Source organism: Coccinella septempunctata, chromosome 1 (assembly GCF_907165205.1).
Source record: "Coccinella septempunctata chromosome 1, icCocSept1.1, whole genome shotgun sequence".
Lineage (NCBI taxonomy): Eukaryota > Metazoa > Arthropoda > Insecta > Coleoptera > Coccinellidae > Coccinella > Coccinella septempunctata.
Window position 1 is genome coordinate 39,306,256 of NC_058189.1, and position 18,302 is coordinate 39,324,557.

Genomic DNA, 18,302 nt, shown 5'->3' on the forward strand with positions numbered 1-18,302 from the left:
CTCGACAATTGTGATCTCGTTTTTCATCGTTTTAGCAAGAATATGGCGGATTTGGTCACGTGAAGTGACGTGAGCCAATCCGCATTCCGAATTAGAGATCATAGCATTGAAATCTGTGCTTCTAAGCCGCCATATTCTTGCTAAATTTCCAATTGTCGGAACTGTCTCGTTAGAGTCACTGTAAATCACTCTTGTATCCAGTGCCATCTGTTGGGATGGTACACTAAACACGAAACATAATTCTAAAATTGACGGTTAGGTGTCGCTGCATTCGAAACAAGCGGATCGTAATCACTCGTGAATGATCGTGATATATTACCGAGTATCAATGTTCAATGTTCTGCACGACTAATGCTCGTTTTTCAAGCTCAGTTGAGCAAATATTTAATTTTGAAGTAGCCTAATACTGATTCGTTTGCGCCAATCTCAATTCCAATTGAATATTGGAGGCAAAGCTGTAGAAATGATTCGAAAAATCACGTTATGACAAGAACGTTTCCATGGAAACAGAATCTAGTTTCAAACTTCAATAAAATCATTGGAAAAATATTCATTTCGAGTTTTATGTGAAATAGTGGCAATGAAAGGGATTCGATTTAATATCGTCGAGTGAAGAGACAGAGAAGTGCTCAGAGATATCTTACATTTGCTATACTACAAGAAATTGCACTGACTTTGAACATACTAGAAAATACGAGGAGTGAAAATCGTGAAAGATTCGTATTAGCTCTCATTTTTCATTGAATATGATTTGGCAATCAACAGCTAATGCGAATCATTCTCTGATTTTCCTGTGGAAATTTTTCTGATGTTTGTCTGGATTACTAGGAGAAAATTCGAAATGTGTTCTACAGAATTCATTCCAATTTATTCTTCTTTCAAATTTATACCTGTACCGTGAAAACAGATGGCGCTAATGCTTGTTTTTCGAGAGGGCTATCTATTCTCTGTTCATTTAATCTATGGTCAGGAGCTTTCACGCGCTTGTTTCAATTAATAACAAGAACGATCTGAATGCCTACTGAAAGCAACTTACGCTGCTTGGTTTCCAGCTTTTTTGAATTCCCATCAGAATTCTTCCTTAGACTACTAAATTATCCCGTTCATCAAATATTGAGAATTTCTACAAAAATAACCCTCCATTCGCCAACGCACTCAATATCGTTTAATTTTCCCGAAAAATATATGCAATTTGAAAAAATTGGTTTTTCGTTTCATTCACACGGAGGCATAGAAGAGCAGAGGAATTATTTGATTTTTTATTTTTAATCCCGACCTATGAGTCGTGATTATAACTTGTTACATTCAAATTCAACTTAGTCGTAATTCCTTCGAGTTTATAAACACAACAAAACACGCGAAAAGTTGGCAATGTCACATATTCGATTTTATCGATTGGAACATGACCCAGAAAAGAATTATCAGGAATTTTGTTGTCGAAGGGCACTCTGACAAATAATGAGAAGTAAATTATACTTTATACAGGGCGATTCTTTATATTTTAACAGTAGATTCTTGAGGTCAGAAGAAGCACTTTTTTCCTGTGCCATTTTTTCCAAATCGACTCGGTTGTTGAAAAACCATAAAAAATGTTATTTTTTGTTCTGTCTCACAAACGTCTTTATCGAATGAAATGAATTTCGGCAAGTAGTTTTTCATTTATTTGATGAATCTTTCTCGAACACAAGATATCACTCACGTCTTCCAGTTTTCTCATATTGACCATTACTAACCTAAGATACAAAAAATTCAAAGAACCGAACTCTTGAAACTAAGTTGGACGCTATCTGGGTAATGATTATTTGAACGTTTTTGAAATGAAAGTAGGTACTTATTCCTGATTTGTTCTGGCATAATGCGCCATTTCGCCGAGTAATTTGATGTTCAAAAATTAAAGAGTATCTGTGAAATTTGAAGAATCCCCCTGTATGTTCTGAAATAATGTCATTCTGAAAAAGCGTGATGTTCCTCTGGAGAGAAGTGTGAAACCCGCAAGGCTGAGTTCATAATAATAGTGTTTATTTTCATAATCGGAATTACATTTAGAAAAGAAAATAAATAAAACGGGACAATGATAACAACACAGAAAAAAGTGAAATGAGAAAGCTACTGCAAAAAAAAAAAAATTGAATTTTATGGAATTACTTACCATGCAGAAAATTTTGTCTAAAACTCTTCATGCTATATCCAAGCTTGAACGAAAAATCAGTCTGCGAAAGTTATGAATGGAATGTTCTGAAACAAATGCAAATCTGTATAGAGGCGGGCAGGCGAAAATTATGAAGGGGATAGCAATGAAAGACATCTTGCTGAAATCTGTTATAAAAAAAAAAACGAAAACCATGTTCCAAATAAAAAATTTATCTTGAATATTAAGGGAAAGAATTTTAGGTTTGTTGGGCTAGGCCCATCATTGTGAATCCTTCTTTAGGATAGATGGGAGGCGGTGAACCTCAGTCATGGAAAATTCAAATAAAGTGACTGAAATCCTCAAACAGAACAATTATTCAACTCACTACATGAAAAGTTGTATAAATATCTACAAAAGAGCTAAACGTAAAAAATATACCATACAATCGAATAATGAAACTGACTTGAACAAAGCACATAACACATTAACATCACAAAACGTAGCACATAGAAAATATTTCAAACTTGTATTTTATACCATGTTATTATATGAAATAGATAAAATTTTCCACGAATACTGTGGTGTTGCAACATTCTATAATGTTCTAAATAATGAAAAGAAATTCAACACAAAACTTCTTCTTCTTCTTCTTCAACAGCCTTTTCGTATCCACTCCTGGACATAGGCCTCCCCTTGAATTTTCCAATTTACTCGATCTTGTGCCAATTGGTGCCAACATCTTCCAACTCTTGACTTGACATCATCTAACCAGCGTTTCGGTGGTCTTCCTACGCTACGCTTATGCTCTCGTGGTCTCCAATGTACAATTCTTTTGGTCCATCGATCGCCCTCCTGACGAGCCACATGTCCCACCCAGCCCCATTTCAGCTCCGCTGTCCTACCTATCACATCCTCCACCCTCGTTCTCTTCCTGACCTCTTCGTTTCGAATATGGTCTCTCAGGGAGATTCCTAGCATAGCCCTTTCAATAGCTCTCTGGGTCGTTCTCATTCGATTCGCTGAATGGACTGTGAGCGTCATCGTCTCTACGCCGTAGGTCAAAACTGGTAGTATACAGGTGTTAAATACTTTTCTTTTGAGATTTATAGGAATGTCTGGATTTCTCAGAACATTTCCAAGTTTTCCCACTGCGGCCCAGGTCATACGGATTCTTCTTGTTATTTCCGCAGTTTGGTTCTGTTTTCCTAGGGTTATTGTATGTCCCAGCTATACATATTCAGTAACCTTCTCGATCTCACTACCATCCATTTCGACTTTAAAATCCTGTTCACTCATTACCTTGGTCTTGCTTAGGTTCATCTTCAAGCCGACCTTTTCTGACTCCTCTTTCAACTGCTTCAACATCTCCTGGAGTTCTTCTACTTTGTTACTTATGAGTACAATATCGTCGGCAAATCTTAGATGGGTGAGATGTTGTCCGTCGATTTTTATACCCCGTTTCTCCCAATTTAGTTTTTTAAATACATCTTCCAGTGCAAGGGTGAACAATTTTGGAGAGATGGTGTCTCCTTGTCTAACTCCTCTTTTAATTCTAATTTTTTGAGTGGCTAGATTTTCTGCTATATTTATTTGGATGGTAGCTTTCTTGTATATTTGCTTGAGGAGATCTCTATATCTGGAGTCTATCCTTGCGTTATTCATTGCCTGGAAGATTGCCCACAATTCTACGGAATCAAACGCTTTGCTATAGTCGACAAAGGCTAAGTGCAGGGGTACATTGTACTCATTACATTTTTCTATAAGTAAACGTATTGTCTAACCTAGATACCCAACATAATGAATGAATGATATATATATATATATATATATATATATATATATATATATATATATATATATATATATATATATATATATATATATATATATATATATATATATATATATATATATATATATATATATATATATATATATATATATATATATATATATATATATATATATATATATATATATATATATATATATATATATATATATATCATTCATTCATTATGTTGGGTATATATATATATATATATATATATATATATATATATATATATAAAAAAGTGAAATAATTTTACAGGAATTTAGACAATTCTAATTTAATCTATATATATATATATATATATATATATATATATATATATATATATATATATATATATATATATATATATATATATATATATATATAAGATTAAATTAGAATTGTCTAAATTCCTGTAAAATTATTTCACTTTTTCAATGATCATCAAGATCGATTCATCTATGGCCTTAGTATCGTAGACATAAAGCAATATATGAGCAGGAAGAGGACGTGTCAGTGGTGGCTTCATACAGGGGGCGAAACTCCCTCAGTAATGACGTGAACCTACAGTGACTCTAACGAGACAGTGGCGACAATTGGAAATTTAGCAAGAATATGGCGGCTTAGAAGCACAGATTTCAATGCTATGATCTCTAATTCGGAATGCGGATTGGTCGTCACGTCACGGGACCAAATCCGCCATATTCTTGCTAAAACGATGAAAAACGAGACCACAATTGACGCCACTGTCTTGTTAGAGTCACTGTACGTGAACCGAGTGAACTGCTGCCATCTTTAAAAGGTCAGCAAATTTATATGAGAAAATGTTAGTTTCCTACGCTGATAATTCTGCGCATAAACTAGAGTGACTTTATAGCATAGACTAAGTTAATCTTTGGTTATGCGCTTGTGTGTGGAATTGCTATGTCAAATGATCAACATTCGATTTCAAATTTGTTTGTTCATTTTATCATAAGTTTTCGTTGTGAAGAAATATTGTTGTGTACCTGAATTCAAGAGCAACTAGAAAAAGTGAAAGAAGACAGAAAAAATTGCCTGTTCGTATGGTTCCTTATAGAATTATGGTTGGCATAATTCTTCAGAAACCGGATTATTGGGAATTCGAAAAATAAATCCTTTCTGATCGCCTAGGATGTAGTACCAAAGAAGAGGCATGATTTTCTCATGAAGTGCTTGAAAGCTTTTCGAAATTTGAGGTATTTCAGCTTATAAAAGATGGATAAGCTTCATTTAACTGATTTTTGTTCGTTTGTCAATCATATATTCTATTGTTCTTCAATTATCATAATATGTGAACATTTCATCTAATAAATTGTATGTATGAACTCAGTTATTTGATACATAGTAGTCTTCAAATAAAATAAAATAACCTTAGGCGTAAAGACAGCTCTCGACGAATTAATCGAGATTGGTTTGCTGACTTTTAAGAGATGGCGCTGTTCTTCGTAACAAAATTTTATCCGAGAGTTTTCCATCTATAGTGTTTATGTATGGCTTCATACAGAAAATCGTTAAAGAATTGAGGCAAATCAAGATGAGAAAGCCCCAATCACATTGTCCCCATCCATTGATCGTCATCGGCTGAAAGGCTTTGAAATTTTTTGTATTTCAATTTCGATTTCATTCTATTCGTTGTATAATCTCACCTTTAGAAAATATAAGGTACGCGAAAATAATTGTCATGGTCTGTTTAAACTTCCTCTCAAATCGAATGCGCCTAAATAACATGGATTACGGTTTGTTAATAAAATAACCCCTCCGATGAGTTTTTTCCTCTTGTAGATAGCTTGGGTTGCCACAAACTTACCTCTCTTCTGATCAAGAAACTTCAATGTTAGTTATTTCGTGAGCATCAGGCAAAATATTGGAATCTAAGATACCGAATATTCAACTTGAAATAACCCCCGAAGTGGCAAGTTTTTAACACTAGTTACAAAACTCTCTATAGTTCAAGTTTCAATCGTTTATTGTAGTGGCTTTATCTTGCCCTCAAATTTCGAATTCGATCGATGATTCAGAATTTATTTATATAACACAATAAATATTTGAGAGCGTTTCTTGAGGGAGCTACAACAAGTGCTGTTCACCGAACTGAATAAATTCAATATTTGCTGAGAAAGGCTGAAGCATTTGAGTCGAGAGCATCAAGTGAACCCCCTCAAGTTTAACTTCCCGAGGCCGACAGGCCACTCCAACGTCGGATTCTTCTATTAAGATTTCAATAGACAAGTAAACTATCACACCTGTATTCCGTGCAGTGGAATTGGAAAAGTGTTTTGTCAGCGTTCCGCTTCCTCGACAATCCAATGGGAATTAAAATCGATTCCGAATGCAGCCAGAGTATTTTGGTGGCTTTGTGTTGGAAGCCATTGAGGTTAAGTATGTCCTATTTGACTTCTGTGTTCGGGAGTCAGCGATTTGTTAATTTGGTTTGGAGGTAATAGGTCCTTTCGTCTGTTTCTCAGTGTAGTGTAATCTATACTAATAGTAACGTTACTCAGAAGATTTGTTACTTTTTCATGCTCTTGTAAAATGATGAACTTGATTATTAATGGTTGTATTCTGCTTTTCATCTGTAAGTTACAAATCTGTAGCGTACGAACGATCGGCCCGACAGATTCGTAAATAATGCAATTCTGGAAATGTTCCTGTAATTAATAATCTTTTTTACACTGTTAGATTTGAACTACTTATCTTAAATAGTTACGTACTCCTGTAAGCTACAGATCACTAAAAACGTCCAGGAAATTATGAAAAGTTACAGATTGACTTACAGATGAAAGCAGAATACCATCATTAACCCTCTAATGCCCAAGTTTCTTTTTTCTTTTTCAAAATTATTTCCGTATAGTTTCAAATTAGCTTATGTAATCTGCATCTTTTCTTCGCAAATAGTTAACTGATTTACATTAACACCTGTATACTCACAAAATGAACCTATACTGAAGGCGGACATGGGCAGAATAATTTTGTATCCACTTATATGCAACCAGTCTCAAGGCGGACTTGGGTATTAGAGGGTTAATTTTGAATTGACGTGACGTGACGTCCGTGACATTTTGAATTTCACACCACAGAACACAAATATTACACCTCATTTCGACTTTTTTTTTTGGTGTAGCAGGGGGAAAATCTGCAAGTCAGACGAACCACCCTCTCCTGAGGGAGAACAAGTGTGAGGTTTCTCACTCTCCTGAGCTCGAGACCCACTATAAACCCTTAACTGCTTCTTGAATATTGGTTTTGGGCATTTGCCTATGAACCGTTCATATCTAAGTCGGTTTTCTTCTCCCACACTATCGTGCTGGGATTTATGTGTTTATCCTCTATTGAATAACACTTTATTGGATTTTTCAATGAGTTTCTGTTCTCATTTTAATATCTTTTTAATTGATCTCTTGGTCTCCTTTGGTAAATTCGCATTCTCCTTTTGTCTTCCGCTGGGTCGTAGTCCACTAGTCTCCTGAGTTCTTGATTCGGATGGTTTTTCGCTGTTTCGAATAATTTCTCTGCTTTTCATCAACTTGCATATTTTGATCGAATATCCAGCACATCTCATCTTATATATTAATCCTTCATGCCATACTCTGTCGAAAGCTCTGGCGACGTCTAGTAAAACAAGACCTGTAGCTTGTTGATTTTGGAATCCCTCTGTAATGTATTCTGTGAGCCTTAATAATTGTTGCTCTGTTGAATGCTCTCTTCTGAATCCGAACTGTTCTGGTGGTATTAGTTTAAGAGTTTCGGTTTCCTCATTTAGCCCCGTGGCTATAATTCTCTCTACTACTTTTCCTAACGCCGACAGTAGACTACTACTAGGTGTATTTTTTTTTGTGTAGCAGGGGGAAAATCTGCAAGTCAGACGAACCACCCTCTCCTGAGGGGGAACAAGTGTGGGGTTTCTCACTCTCCGGAGCTCGAGACTCACGAAAAACCCTCAACTGCTTCTTGAATTTTGGTTCCGGGCATTTGCCTATAAACCGTTAATCTCTTAGTCGGTGTTCTTCTCGCACACTATCGTGCTGGGATTTATTTGTTTATCCTCTATTGTATAACACTTCATTGGATTTTTCAATAAGTTTATGTTCTTATTTCAATCTCTTCTCAATTGATCTCTTGGTCTCCTTCGGTAAATTCGCATTCTCCTTTTGTCTTCCTCTGGGTCGTAGTCCATGTGGATGGTTTTTTGCTGTTTCGAATAATTTCTCTGCTTTTCTGTTCATGAATTCCATTATGGTTTCCCACTAGGTGTATATAAACTGCACCTCCTCTACACTGCAATCCACCTCCTCCAATCAGCAAACGAATACTAAAATCGAGTGTAAATTACACCGAGTGTAGAAAAGTGCTACACTTCCTATGCAAACGAAAGTACCTAATTATGAACAACCTTCATGAGCGAGTGTCAAATTGCTGTGGACGATTACGATAATTCACTGCGTAAGAGAGAGAAACTTAAGTAGGTTATGTCCGTTATGATGATTAAAAGCAGAAACATACTTTTTCTTCCCCCTGTATTGCAAGCAACGCATTTTGCGTAAGTGACAATGGTCAAGTTTCCTAAAACTCCAAAATCGAATTTAAAATTATTTTTTCTACAAGCGTGAGCGTTCAACCCTTTTCCCGCACGCATTCCAAGTTGCAAAGAGTCACTTTCCCGAAAGGTGCGGGAAAAACGCCTGCTATTCCTTTCCCGCACGCATACGCTTACATTGGTTGTGAACGAAGCACTCAGTCGTTTATGCCTCAAAATTCAGTTTTGAGTCGTAAACGGATTGTCCTAGAAAATTATTCACCATTTGCGTGTCAATTTCACAATTGATTGAATTAGAATTATCTTCAGTTGGCAGTCAAAAAATAACAGCTCCTTATATGACAGTTGCCAAACCACTGGGTTATTCAAAATTAAATCGACAATAGAAAAACATTATTTTCAACCACTATTTATACGACAGGCTGATCAAATATGTAACTCGAAACAAATAAAATTTTCTTATTGCTTTATAAACATAATTATACTGATCATAATCTGATCGTAATATGCGTCCATATTGAATTGCAATCTTTTTGTTTCAGTTTGTGGAGATATACACGGTCAATTTTACGACCTAATGAAATTATTCGAAGTCGGTGGACCACCTGCTAGTACAAAATACCTTTTTCTTGGTGATTATGTCGATAGAGGATATTTTAGTATAGAGGTGAGTGATGGTTTTATTTAAAAAAACTTTGTTTAAATAGAGTGAACATTTTATATCAATGGAGGTTTTTCTTCATAAAAACACGTTTCTGTGTGCATCTATTCTTTAGACTGGACCTTCTTATTTAAAATGACACACTCAGTATATCATTGCGTCATCGAAAAGTTTGTTTCATGAAATTTCAACAATACGCCAAACCTTAAGTAAAACTCAAAGGTATGCCTTAACTCAAAGGTTTTTTAGTTATTGGAATTGTTATGATAAATATGAAGACGACAGGTAATAACACTTTTTTTTAATTTTCCTGACGAGAGAAAAAAAATCGTTTCATTTTATTTTTTCTAATATGAAGTATCAAAGTACTGTTTGTTTTTTCGACGCAAAAGGTACAGAGTGTTTATAAAAAGAAAGATCACTAGATTAAAAGAATCGAATTCATGAAAACTCAGGCCATATTGGTATTCTTTCAGTCGATTTTCCGAAAAATAATTTTTCTTGAGTTCACACTCTGCTCGCACTCAGTTTGAAATCCCCTTTCACTGTTATTTCAAGTTTTTCTTTGAGAACTGTGAAAGTCTTCTTCATTTTATGTATAATGTTAAACAAAGGGTAAATGATGTAAGTAAAAAATAGTGACAATGGGAAACCGTAATTTTACGAATATTTCCGCTGAGAAAGTTTTATTCAAACATTTGCCAAACACATGAATAGAATAGAATAGAAACAAACCTCACTACGAAAAAGGAAATCGCGACCAAAAATGATTGATAATCAACACAAAAAAACCAATAAGCGTGTAACTAAAACCCTCACCACGAAAAAAACTAAAACTAGCCTCCAACTATCGAAAAATTCGCGAAACGTTCCTGAAAAAAAACCTTTAAAATTTCCCATTACCAAGATTCAGCTACGACCTGTGACGTTATCACGATTCTAATCTAGATCGAAATTACCTATATCCTTTTATATCCTCGTTTCGAAATAGGCGTCACTTGACACTGCGATACCAGGTAGATTTTATTGCTTTCCTAATTTCGAATTTTTTCAATCTCTTATATCTTTTAGAGAACTATATTGGAAGGAGCACTTTTCATAAATATAAATGCCGCAGATAAGGGCCACATTCATTTTTATACTAATTCATTCCATGCCTGTCAAAACTTAACTTCAAATGGAATATTATTTCGTACTGAATCAAACATGTAAAGATTGGTTATAGAAAGTTAAACATATGTTCCACGATTCCTATGGTCCTATGTTACTTGGCCATTTACGCCTACCTCTTAAGTTAGAACATTTTTTTTAATTGAATTAAAAATGTTGAAAGTGGTTATCGTCGAAAGTTAGATAAATGCCATCGTGGACTTTTCCGTCTTTTCCATAGAACTTTTCGAGGTTTACAAATGAGAAATCGATATTTCCGTCATCTCTTAATTACAGAGCAATGAGGTTCATATAATATCTTCATAAATTATGGCCTAAAGTCCAATTCTGTTGTTTAAGCTATAATTATTATTATTGTGAAGTTTAATTGAAATTAATCGAAATTCACATATCCATGAAAACATTAGCGTTTATAATATCTGATAAAATGAAATATCTTGAACAAATTTTGTGAAATAGAAAGAGTAATTTCTAATTTCATTTCTTTCCACCAAACCAAATTATGATATACTCGTACTTTGTAAAAAATGCAAGTTGTGCAGTCTAGTGGAAACCTATGAACTTAAAAATATTAAAAATCCCTATTTTTTTTGAGATCATAATTAGTACTTTTCTACAAATAGGACATAAAGTTTCCGAGATACTGCCAGAGTGTATGTGCAGTAAACACTGAGCCGCTATTGAAATCTCGTATAAACTCAAAATCTCACAACTTTGAATCAAAAACCGGTAGTTTATGGATCGTTATCGCATGCAACATTGGAATCTGAAGAATTATAGTTTCAATTTGGAAGAAATCGGTATAGGTCCGTCATTCAAGTGCTCCATTCTTAGATCAAGCTGTTTATAACCAGGAGTACTCGTAAACCTAGTTTCTAATTGAATACTATTGCAATTAAATCTTCAAGGAACCATTGATCTTAGCCATTTGTTCAATAATTTACAATAAAAATTCTTTATTCACGAACTGAAAAAGACGGTGAAAATTTTAAACCTTTGAGTCTATCCAAGTGATCCAGGCCAAAACGTTGGAACAGAGTAATTCCATAGAGGGTGAAGAAAGCTTAACCTACGAATATAAAATGTGAGGGTGAGCAAAATTGGTGATACCTGAATTAAAATTTTTTCAACCCAACGAGATAGAGGAAAATGCATGGCATATTACGATCCCCTTTTTTTCGAGAAACCCATAATGCCATCAACTGCATTACTCTATCTTCTTTTGTTTTCGAGTTATAGGTCAAAATTGAAATTTCAACTTTGGTCATTAGATAGATAGATAGATAGATAGATAGATAGATATTTATTCATATCAAGAATTATTGCACAAATACAATAAAATTGAAATTCGTCAAACACACAGTTACTTTAAAAAATAAAATAATTCAGACAATGAATATGGTTCTAACCTAATAATGAACTCATACAGAGTTTTCTTGAAAATTTTAACATCTTTCATTTCTTTTATCACTTTAGGAAGGGCATTCATTAATTTTATTCCCAGATAAAGAGGAGACCTCTCTGTTATTGTCAAGCTATGATAGGGATAAAAGAAAGGTTTTTTTCCTAGTCCTTGAGTTGACATTTCTATAATCCTCAAAATTGTGAGGATGAAAACACATGAAGACAAGAACTCTATAAATATATAAACCATATAGTGGCGGTAAATTATGTTCTCTGAAGTGCCCCCTACATGACGCCCTGTAACCTAAATTCAACAACGTTCTTAACATAGATTTCTGCATCAAAAATACTAATTCAGATTTGGAGCTTCCTCCCCAGAAAATTATGCCATTATCTCTGTTTCTGTTTGCTAGGATGTTGAAATGAAAACATTAATCAGACAATAATAAGGATAAATTCAGATGCATACCACCCGACGATATGAATATCAACAAGTGTTACGATCTGAATTGAACTAGCCAATTTGCCATCGTCAAGGCCCCAAATGGAGTACGCTCCATCGAAGAAAAGCAGATGCTGACCATGGTTTCGGTCTCATTTGACCTCATCAAGGTAACATAGCATTTTTCTACGATGGAGAACGTTTGGAATTGATGGAACTTTATTCAATATTGGCAAGTTCTACTAGGTACTATACATTTACCCAGAGCGCCACCCAATATGAAAAGGTGTCCGATTCAATCCCCTCCAGATAGAAGACAATAGCATATGTCCCATATTTTCCCTAATTCAGTACGCCGATTCGCTTTGCGAACAACAGACGTATGACGACTTGAGAAGTCTGGGAACACGTTCAGATCACGGCAGAAATTATGCCAGCGGTACAATAATGAAGAATGATCACGCCTAATAACAGGGAGGCAATGAATACAATAATAAGGATAAATATCCTTATTTATAAATTTATAAATTTATCCTTATTATGGTATTCATTGCCCCCCTGTTATTAGGCGTGATCATTCTTTATTATTAATCAGACACTTTTTTTATAGCAATCCAGTGGCGTACTATGATTTTTTCCAACAGGTATATTTGCTGAGCTGTATCATAAAGATGTATTTTTCCTTATGAAAACAGTAGTTTGAAATGACTTAGAAAGAATGAGGGTGATGTATAATATATTTCTGAAACGGTAAAAAAAAATGGCGAAAGTCATTAAACTACTATTTCCATAAGAAAAAACACATTTTTATGTTATAACATAACAGCTTTATTTGCTGAGCTATAGCTCCTAGCACAAACAGAAACGGAGATAATGAACAAAGTTGAAACCGCCCAAATTTAAATTTTGGCCTATAACTCAAAAATAAAAGAAGATAGAAGAATGCAGTTGATAGCATTAGTTTCTTGAACAAAGGCAACCGTAATGTGCCATGCATTTTCCTCTATCTCGTTGGGTTAAAAAGTTCACCAATTTTGCCCACCCTGTACACTCCGGACACTCCGTTATTATTCGTGTAAAAAATGAAGTTCTTCCTGAAGAATATTCGATAGTCCTTGATAGGACGTATCCGTCGCCCATAATTCAATTTCACTCTGTTGTCGTTTCTACAATGAGACCGGAAATTATTTTTCTATGTGGACATGTGGACGTTCGCGAATGGTTGACATTAGACATTAAGATCGATCGTTTGTCAAATATGGCTCATAGCTGGATATTGAATTAATTTTCATTCCATACCCAGCTGTACCGTCCGCTTCGTAGCGCGTAATAATACAGGAACTGAAAACCTTTCGGTTAATAGAAAACAGAACTAATTCAGAAATATAACTTCATTACTGACAAGCTGTACGTCCGATTTTTCTCATAAACACCCTGTACATTTCAGGATTGAGGAATATAGTATGCGTTATCGCTCTTCTTATATTTTAGTCGAGTGTAGTGGGTCATCGAATTAATTTCTTGCCTAAATTTGGAATTCTTCAACATTCCTCATCTCGTGGAATAGGACAAAAAGGCGAAAATATAGTTCATATTTATTTGTATATTGATTTATTCAAGGATAGTCAAACGACCCATTCCAAGATATCAATATTTCGAAACGAATTAACATTGTTAAATGTTAATTCTGCAATATCAACATCCTTCAATATATCGATGTTCATGAAGGTCTTATTGCCCTCAATAAACATCAAAATATTGATGATGATATCTCGTTATATAGCCAAGCTCGTTCCGATTTTAAATATCTTTGCACGTGGAAAAATTATGTTCAAATGCAGCTCTTGAGGGTACAGCAGTATTACCTATATTTCATAAACAGATTTATAAAAATCTGTTCCCCAAGAGATGCCACATCGTTGAACGAGTCACTTCATTTCATTTCTGGCCAAATTTTGACAAGATTTTGAGCTATGGTCTTTTGACTTTTAGGCTTTTCTTTAGACTGAGAATTGAAGAAGCCTTCTTCATCTTCGTCGTTGTTACTTGCGTTGCTACTATGCTACCTCCGTCACTTGAACCACCTCTGTCCTTCACATAATCATTCAAATGTGGCCACGGATTTTCGTCTGTAGTGGAACTGGAATCCGATTCCAGGTAATATTTTACACACTGCGCAGGTAAATAAAACACTCTTTACAGCAAAGAGTCTACGCGCCGCACCTGCTCAGTCTCCTAGGCTCGATTCACACGCGCGAAACGATCCAACGAATAAAACGCATGAGTCCAACTTCTTAGCAGTGTTCTTTTCTCACTCACACGCTCTGGCAATATAGTTGCGAACCAACTTATCAGAACGTATCTTTCACAGCGAGGCAGAGCGGGGCTTTGTAAATAGTTGGTCCGGATTAACGATTAATGGACTAATGGATTAATGGAGAAAATTTAACGGAAGTTAACGAGTCCGTTAATAAGAAATTAAGTTAACTTAAAAGTTAATCCGTTAGTGATAATGTTAACTTTGTTAATTAACGATTAGCGGATTACCTAGTTAATGCCCAGCCTTAGAAATAGACATAATAATATCATCTACATACACATACACAAACGGCACATAAAAACCCAATAAAGGCCCAATAAAGGGATCGAAACGAGGGAATAACTTGTTTATAAGTAAAATATCGCAGGAATTTGGACAGGTTGAAAAACAATCACTTATGAATTCGCCAACGTTTCGGGACTATTTTGTTCCTTTCTCGAGGCTAAAAAGCAGGCATTTATTAATCATACACAAAACAAATTATACCTCATCATACAACTAATAAAAGTAATATTTCAAAATTGGTCATGGCAAGTCAAGAATAAATTAATAAACAGTCCGACGTGTGACAGTCAATGAAATAAAAACAATGAAACCGAATCGGAATTACATACGTTGTTGTCGATGACAGATATTATTATTCTCAATTTCGGTCTCGGCTTATTTGATTTATCCCAACCAGCAAACATACAGTGTGAGACAAACATACAGAAGGCGACGAACACGAAACAAAGCGCGCAGACAAACAATTTTTCATTATTATCCATTATCCATTCTTATTCTTGTTAAAATGTGATCACACGGTTCCTTTTACTGGACCGAGACAAGTGATCAGTTACCTACTCAACCTTCTTACGAGTTATACAACCACTACATATTTACCTTCGCCCATCTGCGCACTTGATCGTTATGTGTAGTTTTCACATAATCATATTCCAGTGAAATTAAAGTAACTTAGTTTTTAGTTTCCACTGGATATACCATATTTTGATCTTGTGTATGTGTGGCACCAAGCTCTCTTGAACAAGATCCATGGTTGATATGGAGGTTTGTGTGAGTCATATATGCTTTTTCTAGTCCATTTGAAAAATCTCAAATCGGGAACCAAATTTTTAGCTTTGCGCTTGATTATGGTGTCTTCCATCACCACAGAGGCACATCACTTAGTAAAGAAAGTCTCAAAAGAATAAATAAATGAAGTCGACAAAAAAGTGAGTGTCATTCGAGGACTTCAAAGCGCAAACTACCAGGTTAATGCTAGGTTAGACATTACACCTGGTTATGGAGGATCAGGATTTTTCTTCAGAAAACTTACTAGAGTTAACCAAGCGTTGTGAGACAAGGAGTAGGTGACATAGTACTGCTTTTACTGACTGTTCCCCACAACTTAGCAGCCTAAGCAAGTGGAACATGTTTTCTGTCGTATCAAAATATCTTTGGTGATTGATAATTAAAATCCAGCTCAAATTCCCCATTTTAGCCTTCACAATATGATATAGAGAATTGATTGTGGCTCCTTTGGTTCAAATACCGGAAATTGCTTTCTGATTTCATTTCACGAACAACTTATGTATTGATTGATGTCGGACGTGATTCCGCATGAAATTTGAAAATAGGGGGTAAACCAATTCAGTTTAGATCAATCAATGAATTGATTGCTCGCAGTAAAATGTAGTTGTTTTTTTTTCTATAGCTATTTCATGAAGATTGTTATTTTAGAAGTGTTCGTGATATACCTACACGATGCTAGTTTTGTTTTTTTTTCTATAGCTATCTCATGAAGATTGTTATTTTAGAAGTGTTCATGATATACCTATACGATGCTAGTTTTGTTTTTTTTTCTATAGCTATTTCATGAAGATTGTTATTTTTGAAGTGTTCGTGATATACCTATACGATGCTAGTTTTGCCCATTGGGGCCATCGGTTCAATATTTCCGAATCTTCTTATTCATGAAATTATCAACTAATCCAGAAGAAGTACAATGTTCATGATGAATATATTGAAAACAAATTAACAGTGTGCAGGATAACATAATCTCGATGATTATTGGGAGCTCATATGTTTTCTTTTCATTCTTAACCGTTCCCACACCTTGCGACCTCTGATTTCTGCAATGTAACACTGCAATGTAACAACAATGAATTCTTGCGGAAGAGATCCTTCGAAGTTTTGAAGGATTGATTTTCTCACGTGAGCAGAGAGTTTAACCGGCAATCATGACAGCTGTGGGTAATAATAATGAAAGGTATTTTCGAGAACAAAAGACAAATACCAGCAAATGTCAAAGTCGGGGATACTCTATCATCTGAGTTCTCTTTGGAATTAAGAGTACCACAGGGATCCACCCTAGAACCCTTATTCTTTTTTTTTATCTTCATGCAAGTTCAAGAGGTGCGTTGTTCAGTTTTTGTGCACAAAACGGTTAATCATCATTTTTGAAGATGCGTTTGATAATCTTGTTTGCTGATGACTCGTCGTTTGCTGTTAGGGCTTCTTCTTTCGAATAGCTTCAAATATTGTGCGAGTTTCTACTAGATTGTTTTGTGAAGTGGTGCCGTACGAATAATCATCTAATTAACGTAGATAAGACTGAATGTACTAATTTTTCAGTGCGTGAATGTGGTAAAAAAAATTTTCTTCGCCACCTAGATACTGTCATAGTCCGAGAGCTGGCAACGAGAATTGGAAAGTGTTCTGTAATGGCTCATAATTAAATATGATTTAGTATTGAGGGTGTACATAAAGGAGCCTACAGATTACTCTGACGTGACGTGGGACCACGTCATAATGCGCATGATTAAAATATCTAACAAAGTGTTTTGTGCGGAAGCGTGTAATCTGTAGGCACCTTTAGTCAGCACCCACTCTCAAGGTCAGGTAGTGGAACATCTAGCGGCGACGCTTTTTGATGTACATAGGTATATAAAATTACAACATACTCTACAAGTATTTTTGCAGTAATTGAAATTTGTCACTGAACTATTTTACAGTACAGAAAACTTGAGAAAGTGGTCAGACCTCATTTTATTATTTGGGGATAAAATAGTCGGGCCACGTATCAATATAGAACAGAGGTAGTTAGCAGTCACCCAAAGTGCAGATATTGTAATTTTACATAAATCAAAGAGCGTCGTCACCAGATGTTTCACTACCTGACCTTGATAGTGGGTGCTGACTCATGTACACCCCTTACCCTTATATTTAATTATGAGCCATTACAAAACTCTTGCCGATTTTCTTCGCCAGCTCTCGGACTATTACCACATCTAAGGATTGTGTTAAATTCCTTGGAAATTTTCTGGTTAGTAATTTGAGATGGTTCAATCATATTGATTTGATCTTTAGTTTAGAGTGAGACACTTGCTTCCCATGTCATCGTTGATCTATATCTATTACAGCTTAGTGTTTAATCATTTATCTTACAATAAAATTCTTTGGGGAGATTCTTCAGAAGCTAGAGTCTTCATTTTCCAAAAGCGGATTTTGCGCAACATCTATAGTATAACTCGAAGGTCGTCTATTAGACCAGTTCCAATAGTATTCTCAAGCTGTCTTGCATTTTTATTCTCAAAACTTCATTACATATTAAGGATATAGAGAATAGCATCAAAATTATCTAGCTTTCATAACTACCATACAAGAAATACGGAAGTGTTTGTTTTTGCCAAAAACAAGACAAGAAAATTTGAAATCTCGCCCACATATCAAGGTATAAAATTCTTTAACCATTTACCTTACCATATTCGATCTCTGAATCTTAGAGAATTCAAGGCGAATGTGAAGGCCTTGTTGTTGAAAAA

The 18,302-nt window shown here is 35.1% G+C and overlaps 1 protein-coding gene across 1 annotated transcript in view; it reads left to right on the forward strand.

The window, feature by feature from the left end:
- Nucleotides 1–18,302, forward strand: part of LOC123307787 (serine/threonine-protein phosphatase 2B catalytic subunit 3-like) — a 292,638-nt gene that overhangs the window by 164,548 nt on the left and 109,788 nt on the right. Inside the window, exon 3 of the mRNA XM_044890221.1 lies at nt 9,045–9,169. Within this exon, the coding sequence (XP_044746156.1) occupies nt 9,045–9,169 (125 nt within the window). The remainder of the gene's footprint in view (nt 1–9,044; nt 9,170–18,302) is intronic.